This window comes from Rhincodon typus, chromosome 4 (genome assembly GCF_021869965.1).
Source record: "Rhincodon typus isolate 14 chromosome 4, sRhiTyp1.1, whole genome shotgun sequence".
In the NCBI taxonomy this organism is placed as follows: Eukaryota; Metazoa; Chordata; class Chondrichthyes; order Orectolobiformes; family Rhincodontidae; genus Rhincodon; species Rhincodon typus.
Window position 1 is genome coordinate 114,876,850 of NC_063335.1, and position 16,771 is coordinate 114,893,620.

Below are 16,771 nucleotides of genomic sequence, written 5' to 3' on the forward strand. Positions count from 1 at the left end.
TTCAATAAAATATCTGGAATTAAGAATCTAATGATGACCATGAATCCATTGTTGATTGTCGGAAAAACCCATCTGGTTCACTAATGTCCTTTAGGGAAGGAAGCTGCCATCCTTACCTGGTCTGGCCTACACGTGACTCCAGACCTACAGCAATGTGGTTGACTCTGAACTGCCCTCTGGGCAATTTGGGATGGGCAATAAATGCTGCCCTAGCCAGCAATGCCCTCATCCTGTGAATGAATAAAGAATAAAGTAAAGGACTTGGAAATATATCACTGTTCCTTGCTGGGTAAGTGTCGCTGGAATTCCCTCCTTAAAGATATTTGGATGTACCTAGAGAACATGCACTGCAGTGGTTCAAGAAGTCAGCTCACCACCTCTTTCTCATGGGCACCTAGGGACAGGCAATAAATGCTGGGCCCAGCCAGCGATGGCTATGTCTCATGAATAAAAAAAACCCTCCAAACGTTATCACTTCCCACTAAGGCTCATGCCCTTGAAACTGCATTCATACTCAATGCATTCTCTCTTTTTCTAATCACACCCAATGCTTTAATCTATTGCTATCTTGTATAAGACTGCAGGAGTTATGAGTAAAACTAGGCCATTTGGCCCTTCAAATGTGCTCCACGATTCAATGAAATCATGGCTGATCTGACAATCCTCAACTCCACTTTCCTGCCTTTCCCCATACCCTGTGATTTCCTTTCTGATTAAAAGTCTATAACAGAAAAATACCATAAATTCAGTCCCCTCTGACAGAAGAAATTCCTCCTCATCTCTGTCTTAACTGGGCAACCCTTTATCCTGAGATTATGCCCGCTAATCCTAAACTCTCCCACAAAGGGAAACAACCTTTCCACATCTACACTATCCAGTCCTCTAAGTGTCTTATATGGTCTGACAGAATGTATGGACAGAAAGCAGAGTTAATATTTCAGGTCCAATGGCTCTGGTCTTCTGAAGAAGGGTCACTGGACCCAAAATATTAATCTGCTTTCTCTCCACAGATGCTGTCAGGCCTGCTGTGTTTCTGCAGCAGTTTTTGTTTTGGTTTCAGATTTCCACCATCCACAGTTCTTGGTATTTTTCTCTCCTCAAATAATCTTGTATGTCTGAATAAAATTGCCTGTAATTCTTCTAAGTTCCAATGTGTGCAGGCCCAATTGACCCAACCTCTCCTCATAAAACAATCTGTCCATACCTCCATTAGTCAAGTGAACCTTCTTTGGACTGCCTCCAATGCCAGTATATCTTTCATTAGACAAGGGAACCAAACTTTTACAGTATTCCTGCTGTTGATTCGCCATTCCTTTTGAAATAAAGGCCAACATTCTGTTTTTCTTACTTATTTACAGGATGTGGCCACCACTACTAGAACCCAGCATTGATTTCCCATCTTATTTGCCCAGAGAACAGTTGAGTCAATCACATTGCAGCGGTCTGGATTCACATCTAGGCCAGACAGGGTAAGGAAAGCAGTTTTCTTCCCTAAAGGATATTAGCGAATCAGATTTTTTTCTGACAATTAACAATGGTTTCACGCAAGGGCTCCCAAATCCTTCTGTTCTGTAGCTTTCTGCAGTCTTTTCTCCATTTAAGTAATATTCAGCTCCACTACTCTTCCTGCCAAAGTGCATCACCTCACATTTCCCCACATTATATTCATTTGGCCAAGTTTTGCTCACTCACAACCCATCTATCCCTCTGTAGACTCTTTAAGTCATCCTATTAACTTGCCTTCCTACATATTTTTTGTGTCATTCGCCAACTTGGCAACAGTATATTCACTTTCCTCATCAAAGACATAAATATTGTAAATAATTGTGGCCCCAGCTCTGATTCCTGTGGCACTCTGATAGTTACAGTTTGCCATCATGAAAATGCCCCTTTATTCCAGCTCTCTGTTTTCTATTTGTTCACCAATCCTCTATTCATGCTAATGTACTACCCCAACACCACACCTCTGATGTTATTAAGCAGGGTAATGTGAAATACCTTCTTGAATTCTCCCCCAATCCTTTGTGCAGCTGCATTCTCCTTTCTCATCCAATATTCTGGTTCCCAGCTTGTGCCAAGAATAAACCCTTCCCAGTAGCACTGGCAAATGCCCTGCCATGATATGAGTCTGACTCTGTTTAAGTGCAAGCTGTCTGATCTGTGTAAGTGTCACTTTCCACAGAACCTGTGCCTCCTTCATCATTTCTACAGCTACACATTGATCTGTTGCATCCTCTTATTTCTATATTGTCTAGCCCATAATGTAAATCTATCTTAATTTTACATCTCATTATTACTCGAGTAGAACAATTTGTTATCTGTGTAATCCACAGTATGCTTACACACAATGTTTGTAATTATGTCTAAATTATATACAGTGCCTAGAAACCATCATCACCAGCAGGCATCATCACCAGTGTGAACAGTAGAACTATAATCCATCACTAATTTCAGTGGACTAGTAATCCAGAACCCCACGTTAGTGTTCTGGGAGATATGGATTCAAATCCCAACATGGGCAGATGGTGAAATTTACAATTAATAAAAATCTGGAATAAAAAGCTGTTCTAATGGTGACTGAAAGATTATTGTTGACTGATGTAAAAAGTCATCTGGTTCACAAATGGCCTTTAGGAAAGAAATCTGCCATCCTTACCTGGTTTGACCTGAATGTGACTCCAAACCCAGAGAAATGAGGTCTATGTGAAATAGCCCAGCAAGGTACTCAGTTCATTAGCAATCAGGGACAGGCAATTACTGCAGCCCTTGCCAGTGACATCTACTTCCTACGATCAGATCAATAATATTGCACATATAATTTCTTGTAAGGTGTATATATCATTCATATATTTATTGTATATATAGACTGGAAAATATCTGTGTAACAATGTTCTAGTAAATACTTTTATATTCATTCATGGGATGAGGGTATCGCTGGCTGGACCAACATTTATTGCCCATTGCAAGCTGCCTTTTTGAACTGCTGCATAGTGTTAGTACACTCACAATGCTGTTTGGGAAGGAGTTCCAGGAATTTGACCCAGCAACACTGAAGTAATGGTGATATATTTCCAAATCAGGATAGTGAGTTACTTGGAGAGGAACTTGCTGGTGGTGTGTTCCCATATATCTCTTACTCTTGTCCTTCCAGCGGTTGCAGGTTCAAAAGCTGCCATTGAAGGAGTCATGTGAGATGCTCAGATTGTTCTGGTTTCATCACCTAGCAAAGCTACTGCCAATGGGAAACAATTTAGCAATACAGTACCCATGTTATATTGGTGATACCATTGACTATCAAGGGACAATGACTAGATTCTCCATTATTGGAGATGGTCATTGCACTTGTGTGGCATGAATGTAGCTTGCCACTGGTCCAGGTCCTGCTGCATTTAGGCATAATCTGTTTATGGTTTAACTACTTTTGTATAATGCCTTATGGTATATACAATGCCCATAACACAATCTGATCAAATATAATGTGTACAATCCCACATACAGCATGATTTAATAAAAATTAATTCTCAGGATATGGCAGTCACTGGCAAGGCTACCTGGAGAAAGTGGTGGTGAGCTACAGGATTTTGACCTATAGGTACAACTACGAAGCCATTATGGAGGGAGTTTCAGGACTTTTTACTGAAGGAATGGCGATATATTTCCAAGTCAGGATGGTGAGTGGCTTGAAGGGAAACCTGTAGGTAGTAGTGTTCCCATGTATTTGCTGCCCTTGTCCTTCTATGTGACAAAAGTTATGGTGTGTTTGAAAGATACACTGCCAAGGTTCCTTTAGCAGTATCTTGTATATACTATATGTGGCAAACCAGTTCCTATCCCAGTTATTTTAGACATTCCCTGGTAGCTCAAACAAATTGCACCAGGGACAGTAAGTTGAGGTGCAAACTGTCTAGGTACTGCAGGTCCCACCACTGACAGAACTTGTCCCAATGTTTGAGGAATCAAAAGATTTCCCTCCTGCACCAACTCTCCAGCCACACATTCATCTGTTCTACCCTCATATTTCTATATTCACTCATGCACTAGTGGTGGAAGGAATGAATGTTTGTGGATGGCTTCCTGCAATAGAAATGTGAGCTTCTTGAGTGTTGCTGAAGCAGCATTCAGAGAGTATCCCATCAGGTTCTACAGTTGTGCTTTGAAGGCAGTGGACAGGACTTTTATGGTTCATTCATTGTCAATCACAGCACAACATGAGGGGGGTTTCAGTTTACTAGGGACAGCACTGCCATTGAACATTAATTTTATATTACTTGGCACATTTGAACCAAGTAATTCGTGAAGATTGTTATAAAACAGAGGTTGACCCCTCCCCCCAAGAACTAAAACTGAAATATCCAAAGAGGAACACCTCGTTCTATAATCTGTTAAAAAGAAGTGCGAAAAGTGGTGTAACCTGTTTCTCAGCAACTTCTAGTGGTTAAATAAAACACTCACTTCACAATCAACAAGTAACAATTTATTTATCTAACTCTAACAGTGAACAAAGTAGCTAAACTATTAATAAACTGAATAAACCCCTTCTAACTACTAACCATTCCCAAATAAAACAAGATTCTAATGGTATGCTATTCCAATAAATACAAATCCCACTTATATAAAATAAAAAAGAGAATGTAATCTCTTGAAATTACAGCTAGGTTGCGTGTCTTCTGGAATGTTTGGTGCCATCTCCATTGAATGCTCTGTCAGGAATATTAACTAGTTGGGCCATTGGTACCTTTAATTTAGGTGGTGCTTTCTCTAAGTCTTAGAGAAGACTGTGAGAGCCAGTGATTCTCTCTTGCGAGCCGAGAGCTGTTAACTCTGGCATTTGGCAGTTAACTCTCCCGTCTTTGTCCAACTGCCCTCTCCTTTTATACTATTGATGACATGTCAATTTCTTACAATAGGATTGGTCCCAGGTTGTCAAAACCATCAGATTTAAATTTAATCAATTTTTGGTATCTAACTGCCTGGTTCAAATTGATTGGCTAAATTCAAAACTTGTTGTTTTGGTAACAAAACAAAACTGCTGCTTGGCCTGCTAACTGTATGGTCTTGCAAAACCAATGTTTCAATTTGGGTGCTATCTGTGTACTTGCAAACTTTCAACTGCTGCTCATAGACATACATCTCTAAAAAAAGCACATCATGTTTTAAAGGGTCCACGCGATGCTTTCCCTCCAGCATTTTACAAACACCAAATTCTAACTTTCTGCCTCCCAATCTACAAGCATTTTACCCAACTTTGCAACATCTCCCCTCTTAAGAAAAGAACAAACCATCATTATGCACAGATGGCTTCATTTTTTTAAACCTTAACTCCATTATTGCTAGATCCATATCTCATTAATCTAAAGTTACACATTTTATACAAATTCTATATATATGTAATATATATATACAGAACACTACTGTTTCTATCGTTTTTAACCTTTTTTTTAAACTTGCGATAAATTATCTGCGATAATATTTTCACAACCCACAACGTGTACAATCTGTAGATTAAATGCTTGTAACATAAGAGTCAATGAAATAATCTGGTATTCTTGTCCTTAAATCTTTCCAGAAATGTCAAAGGATTGTGATTGGTATACACAATTGTCTCTAATGCATTGTTTGCAACGTAAATATTAAAATGTTGTAAGGCCATTACCAAATCCAATAACTCTTTTTCAATGGTCGAATAATTTTTCTAGTGGATATTGAGTTTTTTTGAAAATAACCGATTGGCTTTTCAATTCCACAATCATCCTCCTGTAACAACACAGCTCCAATACCTACATTGGTTGTGTCTATGGTGATTCTGAAGGGTTTCAAAAAATTTGGCATGGCTAAAACCGGTGCGGTGGTTAACACTGCTTTTAAATTCTCAAATGCTTCCTGGCATTATTCTGTCCACCGAAATTTCGTGTTCTTCTTTAACAAATCCATCAGCAGTGGCACCATGCTGCTAAAATTTGGTACTAACTTCCTGTAGAATCCGCTCATTCCTAAAAATAGCACTTCGTAGCACTTCCTTCTTCGAGGATGGTCTTGGAAATTCCTCGATGGCCTTCGTTCCTCGGTGCCATCAGTCCATGTCTGATGTTGTGTCCTAAGAATGTCACTTCTGCCTTTGTGAATTCTGCTTTTGCCAGGTCTATGACCAACTTTGCCTTTCATAGTCTCTGAAAGAGCACTACCAAATGCTGCATATGATCTTTCCACAAATGGCTAAAGATCACAAAGTCATTTATGTGGGTGGCACAGTTAGCCAGTCCTGCAACAACTCTCTCCATAAGTCTTTGAAAAGCGGCTGGTGCATTTTTCATTCCAATTGGGTATGAATCAGATTTAGTCATGGCATTGACCTTCCAATAATCTACACAGAATCATGGAGTACCATCAGGTTTGGGAACCAACACGACCACCGATCTTCACTCATTTTCACTCGACTCTAGAAACAGAAACATGGAAGATGGGAATAGGAGGAGGCCATTTGACCTCTCACAATCGAGGCCAGTATACAATTTGCCTTCTTTACCACCTGCTGCACCTGCATGCTTACCTTCAGCAACTGGTGCACAAGGACACCCAGGTCCCACTGCACACTCCCCCTCTCCCAATTTACAGCCATTCAGGTAGTAATGTCCCTGCTTGCTTTTGCTTCCAAAGTGAATAACCTCTCATTTACCCAAATTATACTGCATCTGCCATTGATTTGCCAACTCACCCAACCTGTCCAGATCATGCTGAAAGATGGAGTTGTTGGTTAGTTTGCCGAGCTGACTGGTTTTCATGCAAATGTTTCATGTCCCTTCTAGGTGACATCATCAGTGTTGTGTAGCCTCTGTTGAAGCACTGTTGCTGTGTCCCGCTCTGAATTTATATGGTCTGGTCTATCATGGTGGGCAGTCTTGTTTCCAGTTTTGTACCATAGTGGTATGTAGATGGGGTCTATTTCAACAAGTTTGTTAATTGCATTGGTGGTTGAAAACCAGGCCTCCAGGAATTCTCATGCATGTCTTTGTCTCGCTTGTTCCAGTACTGTAACTTTGTCCCAGTCTAACTGATGTCCTTCTATGTCGGAGTGTATTGAAATGAGGGAGAGTTGGTCGTGCTGTTTTGCTGCGAGCTGATGTTCATGTATGCTGGTGGTGAGTTTCCTGCCCATCTGTCCTATGTAGTGTTTCTCACAGTTGTTGCATGGTATTTTGTATGTCACATTTGTCCTGCTCTTTGTGGGTATGGAACATAGAAAGACATCAATTTAACTGGGACAAAGTTACAGTACTAGGACAAGCGAGACAAAGACAAGCACGAGAGGTTTTCAATCACCAATGCAATTACCATCTACATACCCCTACAGTACAAAAACAGAAACAAGACTGCCCACCATGACAGACCAGACCATATAAATTCGGAGGAAGATAGAACATCAGAGGTCCAAAGGAGGCTACACTGCACTGACAATGTCACCTAGAAGGGAGACGAAATGTTTGCATGAAAACCAGTCAGCTCGGCGAACCAACCAACAACTCCAACTGCAACCCAAGCTATAGATCTTTGTTAAAACATTAAACATGATGAAGGATCTCTGCATCTTCGGCACAGTTTACCCTCCAACCCAAACTGGGTATCATTTGCAAAATTTGAGGTGTTCCCAGCACTGATCCCTGAAGGGGATGTCTTCTTGGAGCATCGGTTTCACTTCTGAACCTGCGCTGCTTTGGGAGGATTAAGCCTCTAGGTGTCTTGTTTTATTGGAACAGCATTCCCTATGTCAACCTCATGTATTATGGTGTTAGTCCTCCCCATTCTATTTCTACATATGTCCTCATAGCACTGTAACAAGTCTTTCAATTCAGTTCTCTGTTCCTGGCACAGACAGCTCACTACCCGATCCCACACTTTAAGGCCTTCCTCATTATTCTTTTATTCTGAGGTACCTCAAAATCCAAATCATCTGGATTTGATTCCGCACTCTGAGCAGCAGTAACTAATATCTGTTTCTCTGGTTCCCTTTCCATCATAACAACATTTCAGCATGTTCACATGACATACATGATAAATTGTTTCCTATCTGGCATCTTTACCAGATAATTCATCTGATTTAACTTCTTCTCAATCTGATAGGGACCACTAAACCTTGCTTTGAAGGGATTTCCTACCCCTGGTAACAGCACCAACACTTTATCCTCACGGACAAATGTACGAATTTTAGATTATCTGCTTGTTGTTTCATATGTGTTGTGCCACCTTCAAATGTTGTCTAGCTAATTCACCTACTCTGTTTAATCTTTCACCCACCTCAGCTACATAATCTAACTGTGAGATCTCTGACTTCGGACTTATCAACTTTTCCTGAATTAATTTTAAAGGCCAAAAGAACTGCAGATGCTGTAAATCAGGAACAAAAACAAAGTTGCTGGAAAAGCTCAGTAGGTCCAGCAGCATCTGTGGAGGAGAAAACAGAGTCAACGTTTCGGGTCCGGTGACCCTTCCTCAGAACCGTTCTGAGGAAGGTTCACCGGACCCAAAACGTTAACTCATTTTTCTCCTCCACAGATGCTGCCAGACCTGCTGAGCTTTTCCAGCAATTTTGTTTTTGTTCCTAATTTTAAAGGCCCTCTTGTGTCTGAATATCAATGCAAGTGGAGTAAACTGAGTCGATTCATTTGGATTATTTCTAATAGCAAATAAAATAAATGGGAAGCTTTTATCCTAATCATTTGGGTAATCCTGGCAATAAGCCTGCAACATTGTCTTTAATGTCTAATACCACCTTTCCAATGCTTCCTGGGATTTAGGATGGTATACACTTGATTTAAACTGCTTAACGCCTAAACTATCCATGATCTCCTTAAATAATTTGGCAGTAAAATTAGACTCATGGTCTGACTGAATCTCCCTAGGTAGTCTATAACCGGTAAAGAAAGTAAGCAACTCATCCACAACCTTTTTTTGCCATGACATTTCATAATGGAATTGCCTCCAGAAACCTGGTAGACACATCCATAATGGTTAGCAAGTACTGGTTTACACTGTTGGTTTTTGGGAAAGGGACTACACAATCAATCATAACCCCCGTGAAAGGTTCTTTAAATGTGGGAATGGGCATCAAAGACAGTTTTACTACTGCCTATGGCTTTCCTACCATCTGACACGTATCACAGGTACAGCAAAATCCAACCACATCTTTGTGTAATCCAAGCCAATAAAAATGCTTCTGTATTTTAGCCTGAGTCTTCTTCACTCCTAGATGACCTCCTACAGGTAATTCATGTGCTACCCTCAATACTTCTTGTCTGTATTCTACTGGTAACACAATCTGGTCAACATCCGCCCATTTCTCCTCTGCCCTAACCTGCCAAGGTCTCCATTTCTGCCTTAAGATTTTATCCTTAAGGTAATAGCATTCTGGAATACAGTCTGATTCCTTTTGAGTAGGCTTTATTATATACATATTGTCTCATCTTTTTGTTGTAGGTCCAATGATCTTTCAGAACTAAACACCTCTGCCTGATCCTGTACCTGCTTAGGTTTTTACTTTACCATCTCCTCAGAGTGTTTCAGGTAACTGGACCCCAACTCCTTCATCTTTCTCTTTTGTTTTCCCTTCTTGTTTTAACCTATGGCTGTGGGATCTTGTCACTACAAGTCTGGAAAAATTCCAGGGTATTTTTCTTTTAACTCTTCAGTTCCCTGGTTTTCTTTTTGGCTTTTCCACTACAATAGGCATCACTCCCACCTGTGATCAGCTGTATCGTTTCCAAGAACAAACTGTATTCCTGGAATAGCCAGTTTTTTCATCACTCCCAGCATCACTTCCCCAATCTTTATTGGACTTTCTAGCCTTGTCTGTCTACATTTATTCCACAAATTACCACTCTCTCGTGCAATATTTCAGGAGTACAAAAACTTTCATCTTTTACTATTAGAGACTGACTAGCTGCTATATCTCTCAATATTTTAATTTCTTTACCTACTTCCCCTGTTCTATCTGAATAAATCTTACCCACACAGGTGAAGTCTTTGAAAAGATTGGGCACTGTCTTACTGTACAACCCTGGACTAGGCTGTGCACTCTCCTGCAGCTCCTTCACTTCTCTTGCGATTTCCTTCACAACCTCAATTAATCCCACTGGTTTAGCCTCTTTTACCACATTCTTTTCCCCAGTGCCTGCCTTAACCCACCAGCACTGTGACTTTGTGTGTCCTATCTTATTGCAGTGAAAACATTTGAGGTCTTTCACATCTTTTCCACCTTCTTGGGTTTCTTTTTTCGCATGTGGTGAGCTGTTCCCAGTGTGATCTAATTTTTGTTTTTCATTGAAGGATCTCCCTCTTTCCCAATTTCTATCCCTCACGGAATGAAATTGCTGTCAGAGCCTAGATTTTGATTTATGCACAAATGCGTATTCATCAACCATCTCTAGCTCTTCTTCTTGTTTTAACTTTCTGTTCCTCAACATGAGTTCTTACCACTTCTGGAAGTGAGTTTTTAAACTTCTCTAGCAGAATGATATCTCTAAGAGCCTCATTATGTCTGTTTAATCCTTCCAAACTCAATATACGTGTGACCTGGTTCCTTTCTTACATTTCTGAACCATTGACTATATCTTTCTAGTACCAATTTGCAGGCACTCCAAATAGCTTGTTTTACTTCTTCACATTCTCCTGATACCTCTGCAAACACCTCACTAGCCCTGCCTACCAACTTGGTCTGAATTAACATTACCCACACACTCTCTGGCCATTTCATCTATTTAGCCAATTTCTCAAAGAAAGTGAAAAAGAGCTTCTACATGTTCTTTGAATTTTGGTAATGTTTTGACATATTTATATATATCCCTATGAAGAATTTGGCTATGATGGGTTTGCTCATCATCACTCTCCTCCTAAGCCTACCTTCATCTCCATCCATTTAAATTGACTTTCCTGTCTACTTGTAAACTTTCGAAGTTCAAACTCTCTCTCTTTTTCACGTTCAAGCTGCTTCATCTTTTCCAATTCGAACATTGTTTCTTTTTCTTTGCTTTCTGCTCTGGCTTTTCTTTCCCTTTCTTTTCTGTCAGAGTGATTCTTTCCTTTTATTTCTCTGCTGCCATGGCAATTCTTTCCTTTTCTTTTTCTTCTAACTCCAGTTGTCTTATTTGCAATTTCATTTTTTCTAACTCCACTGCACCTGACTCTGATATACCTAAATGTAACTCCGTTACAATTTCAGCTTTCTTCTTATCCCTAGTTAAACCCAATTCTAGCCTGTCCGCTAATTCTAAAAGTGTCCCTTTTCTCTGTCTTTCTAAACTTTCTTGGCAAATTTGGGAAGCATCTCCGACCCCCAAAACCTTTAGCTATGTTAAGAGCCATTTCCCCACTCTTGATATAACCAAGAAGCAAAAATTAAACATATTTTCCACTTCTCACTTAAGTTTTATTTAAAGATCTAGGACACTAATCTCCAAGTCTGTTTAAATTTTCTGATACCTTTCGTATTCCAAATCTGTTCAAACCTGTCCAAATCGGTTCAGATCCGTCCAAATCCATTCAAATCTGTTCAAATCCCAGACATGAGCCCCCATTCTGTTACAAAGTGGAGGTTGACCCCCACTTCCCCCGAGAACTAAAACAGAAACACCCAAAGAGGAGCACCTCGCCTTACAATCTGTTAAAAGGAATGTGAAAAGTAGTGTAACCTGCTTCTCAGCAACTTCTAGTGGTTAAATAAAACAAGTCCCTGACACTCACTTTACAGTCAATAAGTAACAATTCATCAAACTGAATAACCCCCTAACTACTAACTATTCCTGAATAAAACAAGATTCTAATGGTATGCTATTCCAATAAGTACAAGTTCCATTTATATAAAATAAAGAATGCAGTCTCTCAAAATTACAGCTAGGTTGTGCCTTCCAGAATGTTCAGTGCCTTCTCTTGTCATATGTTCTGTCAGGAATATTAACTAGTTGGGCTGTTGGTACCTTTGATTTAGATGGTGCTTTCTCGAAGACTTACAGAAGACTGTGAAAGCCAGTGATTCTGTCTTGAGAGCTGAGAGCTGAGAGCTGTTAGCTCTGGCAGATGGCAATTAATTCTCCTGTCTTTGTCCAACTGCCCTCTCCTTTTATACCCTTGATGACATATCAATTTCTTACAATTTGGATTGGTCAAAACCATCAGATTTAAACTTAGAGATAGTAGGAACTGCAGACGCTGGAGAATCTGAGATAACAAGGTGTAGAGCTGGATGAACACAGCAGGCCAAGCAGCATCAGAGGAGCAGGAAGGCTGACGTTTCGGGCCTAGACCCTTCTTCAGAAAACTTAATTTAAATTTAAACTTAATTAGTTTTTGGTATCTAAGTGCCTGGTACAAATTGATTGGCTAAATTCAAACCTTCTTGTTTTGGTAACAAAACAAGACTGACGCTTGGCTTGCTAACTGTATGGCTTTTAGATACAAATGTTTCAATTTGGGCGCTCTCTGGGTACTTGCAAACTTTCAACTGCTGCCCATATACATCCAATTTAAATCTCTAAGCACAGAAAAAGCACATCATCTTTTAAAGGGACTACACAATGCTTCCTCCCCCCCTAGCATTTTACAAGCACCAAATTCTAACTTCTTGCCTCCCAATCCACAAGCACTCTACCCAACTTCACAACAAGACTCTGTAAATGAAGTCAAAAACCTTCCTGAAGAATGCATGTTGGGGAATTGGATAAGGCATCGGATTATCAACTTATCACACTTTCACTTCACATTAATATTTGGACAGAGTAGACAAGTGACAAATATTGACTTTCACAGATAATTTATTAATTACAATCCGAGTATCTGGTACGTTCTGACAACAGTTTGAGCAGGAATCTGAAACAGAATCAGTCTTGTATCTCATGACCTGATCCTTGCAGCTGTTGTCCATTTGCTGAGGAGAGCTGTCAGTCAATGATCTCCAACAGAGATGAAAAAAAGATTGGTATTCCTTTAATGATTTCACAAGCTCAGGATGACCCGAGGCGAGTTATAGTAAAGGAAGTAGTTTTGAACTGCAGACTGTGTTGTCGTCTGGATAACATAGCAGACAATGTGCACGCAGAATGTTCTCAGCAGCATTATTATAATAACAACAGAATAACCTGCTTCAGTGATGACAGATGCAGAATGAATTTGAGCCTCTTCTCTGAATTTACTGGTCTTTCATTGAAATTGTAAGTCACCACCTCCGATAGTGCAGCCCCTTCAGTATTGAGCCCCAGCAGTCTACTGCCTACTGAGTACTAATGGTCCGACAATGTGGTCCTCCATCAGTATGGACTTTAAGAAACTGCAGTGCTTCCCCGGCACTGACCCTCCGACAGTGTGGTGCTCCCTCAGCACTGATCCTCCGGCAGTGCGGCGCTCCCTCAGCACTGACCCTCTGGCAGTGTGGCGCTCCCTCAGCACTGACCCTCCGGCAGTGCGGCGCTCCCCTGGCTCTGACCCTCCAACAGTGCAGCGCTCTTTCAACACCGACCCTCCAGCAGTGCAGCGCTCCCTCGGCACTGACCCTCCGGCAGTGCGGCGCTCCCTTGGCACTGACCCTCCAATAATGCGGCGCTCCCCTGGCTCTGACCCTCCGACAGTGCAGCGCTCCTTCAACACCGACCCTGCAAATGTGCGGCACTCCCTCAGCACTGACTCCTGGGCTTCACCCCTTCCTGCTCACAAAGTCAGACTAATCCAGGATGGAGATTGGATGTTCACCTGTTTGTGTTAGCCATAAAATGAATGAAATATTGGATCCTAGGGTATGTAATCAGTTATGAAAATAACAGTGGTACAGAAATGACTTTCCATAGGAACTGAAAGAAGGCACAGGAATCATAACAAATCCAGTTCACAAACTTGTACTTATATAACGCCTGCAAAAAAAAATGACACAATACAACATATGCAGTAAAACAGATGCCAGGCCAAAGTGGGAGGTATTTGAAACTTCGAGAAAGAGGTAGGTTTTAAGCAGCATCTTGAAAGTGAGGCAGAGATTTTAGGTGGGAACTGCTGAACTTGAGGCCCAAACTGTCAAAAGGTATTTTTGATTAGAACAAGAATCACAAGAGGCCAGAACCCAAGGAAGGGAGGACAGAAGCATATCTAGGTGGACCAGAGCCACTGAATCAAACTCTTCACCCAGAACTAAGCATCAAAATAGATAAAAGTGGAAGTTATTGGAAATAATCAGGTCTTGCTGCAACTTCTTTTTTTATTCACTTATAGGACGTGGGTATGATTGGCTGGTCAGCATTTATTGCCTGTTCCTAATTGCCCTTGAAGTGAGTAATTTGCTAGGCCATCTCAGAGGGCAGTTGAGTGTCAACCATATTGCTTTGGGCCTGGAATCACATGTAGGCCAGAACAGGTGAGGAATGCCACATTTCCTTCCCTGAAGACATTAGTGAACCAGATGGGAGAGAAACCAAATTTATGTTTAGCAGAAAAGCTTGGACAGGGAGTTGACAACAAGCTGCTGCTAGAACTCCTGGACACAAAGGAGATTGAGCAGAGATTTCATTGAGGTTGACAGGATTATGAAAGGTTTGGATAAGGTACACAAGGATTTATTAGCTAATAATAAAAAGACTGGACATGTTGGGATATTAAAGAATGAGAAGCAACTTTACTGAAACATACAAGGTTCTTAGAATCAGGGTTGATGTCATAGTCATAGGCATAGAGCATGGAAACAAGCCCTTCAGACCAACCAGTCCATGCTGACTGTGTACTCAAACTAAACTAGTCCCACCTGTCCATATCCCTCCAAACCTTTCTTATTCATGTCGTCAGGAAGTTTGCAGATGACACCAAAATAGGTGGTGTAGTGGACAGTGAAGATGATCATCACAGAGTACAATGAGACCTTGATGGACCAATGAGCAGATAGAGTTTAATTTAGATAAATGGGAGCTGTTACGTTTTGGTAAGACAAAGCAGGGCAGGACTTCTACAGTGAATGGTAGGGCTCTGGGGTGCTTTGCTAAACAAGGAGACCCAGGGGTCCACTTGCATAGTTCCTTGAAAGTGGCATCACAGGGAGACAGGGTGGTGAAGAAGGTGCTAGTCCTGCTTGCCTTCATTGGCCAGAGCACTGAGTAGGGATGTCATTTTGCAGCTGTACAGTGAGTCCACTTTTAGAATATTGCGTACAATTCTGGTCACCCTTCTATAGTAAGTATATTGTTAAACTTGAGAGGGTGCAGAGAAGATTTACAAGGATGTTGCCAGGACTGGAGGATTTGAGCTATAAGTAGAGGGTGTTTAGGCTGGGGCTTTTATCCCTGGAGTATTGGAGGCTGAGGGGTGTCCTTTTAGAGGTTTTAAAATCATGAGGGTCACGGATAGGGTGAATAGCCAAGGTCTTTTCTCCAGGGTGGGGAGTCCAAAAATAGAGGGCATATGGTTAAGATGAGAGAGGAAAGATTTAAAAAGGATCTGAGGGGTAAATATTTCTTGCTGAGGATGGTGCATGTATGGAATGAGCTGCCAGAGAAAGTGGTAGAGGCTGGTACAATTACAACATTTAAATGGCATCCGAATGGGTATATGAATGGGAAGGGTTCTGAGGGATATGAGCCAAATGCTGGCAAACGGGACAAGTTCAGAATGGGATGTCTGTCAGCACGGACGAGTTGGACCAAAGGGTCTGTTTTTGTGCTGTATGACCCTATGTGGAAAGGTTGTTTCCTGTTCTGGGACTGTCTAGAACCACAGTGTCAGAATAAGAGGCTGCACATTTAAAACAGAGGTGAGGAGGAATTTTTTTTCTCTCTCCAATGGTTGTGAATCTGTGGAATTGGTTATTAGAGGGCTATTGAGACTGGGTCATTAAGACTGAGATGGACAGATTTTTATCAGTTAAGGGAGTCAAAGGTTATGAGGACAAGTTAGGAATGTGGAGTTGAGTATCATCAGACCAGCCATAACATTATTGAGTGGTGCAGCAGACTCGGGCTGAATCGCCTACTGTTGCTACTAGGTCTTATGAGTAAAAGGATAAAGAATTCAGGGTTTGAGCAAGAGATGCAGAAGAAATGGAAATTTTTTTCACACAGTGAGCATAATGATCTGGAACACGAGGGTGGTAGTCTTGGAATCGGATTTGAAAAAGAAACCGGATGGGCATTTGAGGAAATAAACTTGCTACGGAGACTGCCAAGAGAATCAGGCTGACTGAATTGCTCCAGTGAGATTTTATGACATAAATGTCTTTATGACTCCCTCTCCTGAAGCTAGTTATTGTTACTTGGTCTGTTTGAGGCTTGGTTATTGCTTAGAAGTCTCTCCCAGGACCCAGCAGAGACTCCTCCTGACATTCAGCCCATCAAACCCATACTGCCATTCGAACCCTGACTCCAATTACCTGTCCAGGTTCCATAATCCCACCGTTAGTGAGATCCGATATTCAGCTGTTTGGTGGAGAGGGGTCCAGATTATCTTGCCTTTTGTTGAACAGTTGCTCCCTGACATCAAACCTGAACAGCCAAGCGCTGATTTCATGGATCAGCTCCATCGTTTTGGAGACACACAAAACCCATGCCAAGCAAATAGGTACTGCTACACAGAGTTGTTGGTTGTTCATGTACAGTACCCCAGTGTTATACAGTGACAGACCCACCCCCACCAATACTGTACCCCAGTGTTATACAACGACAGACCCGTCCCCACCAGCACTGTACCCCAGTGTTATACAGCGACAGACCCGTCCCCACCAATACTGTACCCCAGTGTTATACAGAGACAGACCCACCCC

At 41.3% G+C, this 16,771-nt stretch overlaps 2 protein-coding genes across 2 annotated transcripts in view; both read right to left on the reverse strand.

The window, feature by feature from the left end:
- Positions 1 to 16,531, reverse strand: part of LOC125480951 (mitochondrial potassium channel ATP-binding subunit-like) — a 32,768-nt gene extending 16,237 nt beyond the window's left edge. Inside the window, exon 1 of the mRNA XM_048596208.1 lies at positions 16,461 to 16,531. Coding sequence (XP_048452165.1) covers positions 16,461 to 16,531 — 71 coding nt within the window. The remainder of the gene's footprint in view (positions 1 to 16,460) is intronic.
- LOC109924350 (anion exchange protein 2) overlaps positions 12,780 to 16,771 on the reverse strand; it is a 68,988-nt gene continuing 64,996 nt past the window's right edge. Inside the window, exon 19 of the mRNA XM_048595552.1 lies at positions 12,780 to 16,771. This exon is cut by the window's right edge and continues 2,623 nt beyond it. The gene's annotated coding sequence lies outside the window, so the exon portion shown is untranslated.